The sequence below is a fragment of the Sphaeroforma arctica genome (assembly GCF_001186125.1).
Source record: "Sphaeroforma arctica JP610 unplaced genomic scaffold supercont1.5, whole genome shotgun sequence".
In the NCBI taxonomy this organism is placed as follows: Eukaryota; class Ichthyosporea; order Ichthyophonida; genus Sphaeroforma; species Sphaeroforma arctica.
This window is the reverse complement of record NW_014040553.1, coordinates 284,197-288,321: the sequence shown is the minus strand read 5'-3', so window position 1 is coordinate 288,321 and position 4,125 is coordinate 284,197. Positions and strand designations below refer to the sequence as shown.

The 4,125-nt window shown below is 48.3% G+C and overlaps 1 protein-coding gene across 1 annotated transcript in view; it reads left to right on the top strand.

The window, feature by feature from the left end:
• The window catches only part of SARC_00219 (hypothetical protein), a 13,032-nt gene that overhangs the window by 5,918 nt on the left and 2,989 nt on the right, over positions 1 to 4,125 (top strand). Inside the window, exons 4-9 of the mRNA XM_014306141.1 lie at positions 427 to 1,644; positions 1,683 to 1,789; positions 2,256 to 2,448; positions 2,830 to 2,990; positions 3,455 to 3,500; positions 3,962 to 4,113. Coding sequence (XP_014161616.1) covers positions 427 to 1,644; positions 1,683 to 1,789; positions 2,256 to 2,448; positions 2,830 to 2,990; positions 3,455 to 3,500; positions 3,962 to 4,113 — 1,877 coding nt within the window. The remainder of the gene's footprint in view (positions 1 to 426; positions 1,645 to 1,682; positions 1,790 to 2,255; positions 2,449 to 2,829; positions 2,991 to 3,454; positions 3,501 to 3,961; positions 4,114 to 4,125) is intronic.

The following is a 4,125-nucleotide window of genomic DNA, read 5'->3' as shown; positions in this document are numbered from 1 at the left end:
GTTGTTGTACGTATATTACCTATCTCTCTCTCGAATACTATATATATATATATATATATATATATATATATATATATATATATATATATATATATTTGTATATATTATATTAGTATATATATATGTATTATATATATATATATATATATGTGTGTGTGTGTGTGTATATGTGTGTGTATTTATGTATATATGTATGTATGTATTCTGTAGATACGTTGTGTATGTGAATGTGAAGTTGACCTGCATTTTTGGGAGGGGGTATTTTAAGAAAATCGATGCCGAACAATCTGCTTGGCATCGGGGCGTATGGTGCAATGATCGCCCTATCACTCGAACTCAACAATGCACCACAAACTCAAATTTTAACTTGAGGCCTCCGTACACTATGTAAACCCTAAACGCTAAACCTTATTTCTATGGCCGCAGGCATGATGCCTATGCCCACAGTACTACCGACCACGCAGCAGAAGCAGCAACAGTTGGGCGACAGTCTGCGTTCCGAATACAAAAAAGTGGTAGGTGAAATCCAGGTGTTGGAAGCCAAAAAAGCCAAACTCGAGATTGCCAAACGGGCCAACGCCGTGGCAGCCGCCGCGGCGGCTGCGAGTAGCGCTGGTGCGGGCGCCGGCAGTACCACTTTGGGCGGTGTCAAAACGGGACTTGACGAGGCCACGGACCAGGGCCTGGCCAATTCACAACACCAGAAAGCCGTCGAGAAACTGGCGCTGCTGGGGCAGCAGAAGTTCAGTATCGAGACGGTGTACCACCGACTGGGCGAACAGATCAAGAAGCAGGCGGCGCAGCAACTGGCACAGCGGCAGCAGCTGCAGAAGCAGCAGCAGCAGCAGCAGCAGCAGCAGAAGAAACAGCAGCAGATGCAGGGCCCTGCTAGCAAACCTAAAGGCGATGGGACCGGTCCTGGGACTGGGACCGGGACGACTGCGGGTGTGAGTGTGGGTGCTGGTTCGAGTACTGTGGGTAGCATGGGTACTGCGAGTGGGAATGCGAATGCGAATGCGAATGCGAATGCGAATGCGAATGCGAATAGCGTTGGGGGTATGGGTGGCAAGCCTGGGCAGGTGAATGTTGGGCCCAATACCAATACGGGTATGTATACGACCACAGGTACGACTACGAATGCGAGTGCGGGTACTTCACCGGTCGTGGGCGCCACTATGATGACCACACAGCAGTACCAGACATACCAACAACAACAACAACACCAACACCAACACCAGCAGGTGAAGTGTCCCCAGCCGTCTACTGGAACTAACACCAAGCCCCAGCAGACCAAAGCAAATCCTACTTATAGCACAGGAGGTCATCCGCCGATGCAGACGGCCGGTGTGGCGCAGGGGTACTCACCCACCCCACCGCAACCGCAACCGCAGAAACCGCAGGCTTATGCGGTTGCAGGTTCCGTGGTAGGCGCGCAGAACATACCGCGGGCGAATACCACCAGCATGCCACACACTGGCAAGGGCGCGCACATTACGGGAACTAGTACGTATACGGGAACCAGTACGTATACTCAGGGTGCGGGCACGTATACTCAGAGTGCGTATGATATGACTCAGCCTGCTGGGGGAACTGCACAGGCTGGCGGTAAAAAGGGCAAGGTCACGGGTGCCACAGGCCCTGCAGGTATGGTTATGCGTATGACCGATCCATTTTCTGTTCAGATACGTTTTCAATTATGCGTATGGCCGGCATGTTCTCTGATTGTGAGTGTGACAGGTACGTTTTTCCAGTTATGTTTGAGATAGTTACGGTCTTAGACGCAATACGGGTATAGTTTTGAGTGGCAAAGAGGTGAATACATAGAGCACGCGCAACCGTGCGTGTGTCACTGGTGTCGGTCTGCCAATCAGCCACAGTTGTCATGAGTGATGCATCAAATTGTATGGATTCAACGGGAGTTGGGTGTAGGGTTTTAGGGTTTGGTTCGTATATTCGGCTTCGTGCGATAACGAACTGTAAGCGTGCTCAGTTTTTCAGATTGTCATTGGGTGTCCATTCCTGCTATTATTCGCAATGTCAGCCTCTGGGTCACTGCTCCTATTCCACTCCCCTTACTATGTTCTCTTCAGCTCTTTCTTTCCCTACCGATCCCACACCAGCATTTAGTAAGTAAGCCACCATTCGACTCCCTTCTCCCATTTTAGTATATTCTATGAGATGTCTGTACCTTTTGTCTAGTTCGTTCACCATGCCCACGCACGCATGTGTACGTAAGCAAAGGCACCGCACACCAGGCCTCAATGCTACCCACACCAACCCCGCGAAACCCTATCACCAACACTACTACTATAACTACTACAGCTACGGCTACAGCCACAGCTACAGCCACAGCCACAACGGCAAAGACCAAAGGAAAGGCGGGGACAGCCAAAGGCGGTAAGAAGACCAAGCAGACTGCTGCTGCTGCGATGGCTGCGAATGCTGCGGGTATGGGAGTTAGGATTTGACGAGTAATGGGATGGGATGGGGTGGCTCAGATACTATAGTACAACCCGTGCAGACTGTAGTGGGATAAACGGTAGTTGTTGTGTGATGGTGTGTGTTAGTAGGCAGCTCGGCCAATATAGCATTGACCGAGTAGATCGTAGTAGGATGAACACATTGTTGTGTATTGGTATATACTATCATGCTGAGTAGTTGATATTTCGTTTCGAACTTGTCGCACATGCACCTACCGACCGAGAAATTCCGTAGCTCTTGATCTTTCGTGTTCCTATTTTAGAAAATTCATTACCACTGGATCTGTCGCATTCGTATGTTTTGGAAAACCAATACCAATGCATTTCTCGAATCCCGGATTCTACCTAGGCACAAATGGGAATGGAATGGGGGGCCACGGTGTAAATAGCGCAACTACGGCGGCTGGGGGGGTTAAGGCGAAGAAGGCTCGGAAGAACACGCTCTCGAGTAGCTCAACAGCCACGGCACCTGCGGCGACGGGTGTCGCTCAGACCAATGCTGGAGACACAGTAAGTGATTCAGTTGTGTATATAGTAATATGGTTTGATTGTTGCTGAATTGCGGTGTGGGTGTTTGACCTAACACATATTTCAGTTGGAGATATGATTGTAAGTGGTGGATATTTGAGTCTGTTTTGGCAATAGTAATACATGTTTTTCTGAAAAACGACGACAGTTTTGGCTCCCACAGCGGCTGGGATCGCTCAGGTCGTATCTGCGCATAGAGCCGATTAGTGTATTTTCCTATGTTGCTTCTAGTTCTATCACTTTTCAACATATTAACACATCCACCAACTGGCTGAGTTAGGGCATACATGCAAATGCTCTTGTGTGTCGGCCTAGCAGCGTCCATTGGGTTGTGTAAATATTCCATCTGCGTACCTACTTCCTACTTTAATACCATCGGTTACTATATCTTATTGTGTTGCTTTTGGTACTAGCACTTATTAAGATATTAACACCTCTACCAACAGGTCGCATCCAAGTCAAGTGCTCCGAAAGTCAGCCCAGCTGTTGCAGGTAAGCAATGGATCAACTAGCCTAGAGTTCTAGGATTCGAGGTTGAGACTGTATATATGTGGCTATTTCATCACCGTTATGTACAACACAGTCAGAAATTATTCAAATAGTGCGATGCCGACGTTTTATCACTAAGGTGTACAAAGCTATACGCCTGTATGTACCCCATCACAATACATACTGTAGAAACAGCCCAGATAGTCGCAATCGATGCAGACGGCTTAGCATACTATTTAGGCTCTGTGCCTGCATGTACCACATCATCACCTGCAATCTACAACACGGCTCAGAGATCAGTAGAGCGAAGAAGGCGCGTGTTGGATAATTATAGCTCGGTATCATGCACTTATTTTGTACATACATTGGAAGGGATGCTCATATACCCACTGGTATAACGTTCACAATAGTTCATTACATCGACATAAATGATTAAGTACATTCTGTACTGCCACCTACTGTAGCTGCCAATGCACCCACGGCGAAGGCCGCCAGTGCGGCTCTGACGAAGCAACAGCAGAAATTGCAACGCGAAAAGGACCGGCTACTGCAGCAACAACGGAGGGCCCAGACAGAGCTCGATAACAAGCGTCAGGCTATGCTCGCCATTGCACAGGTATCAGTTGAG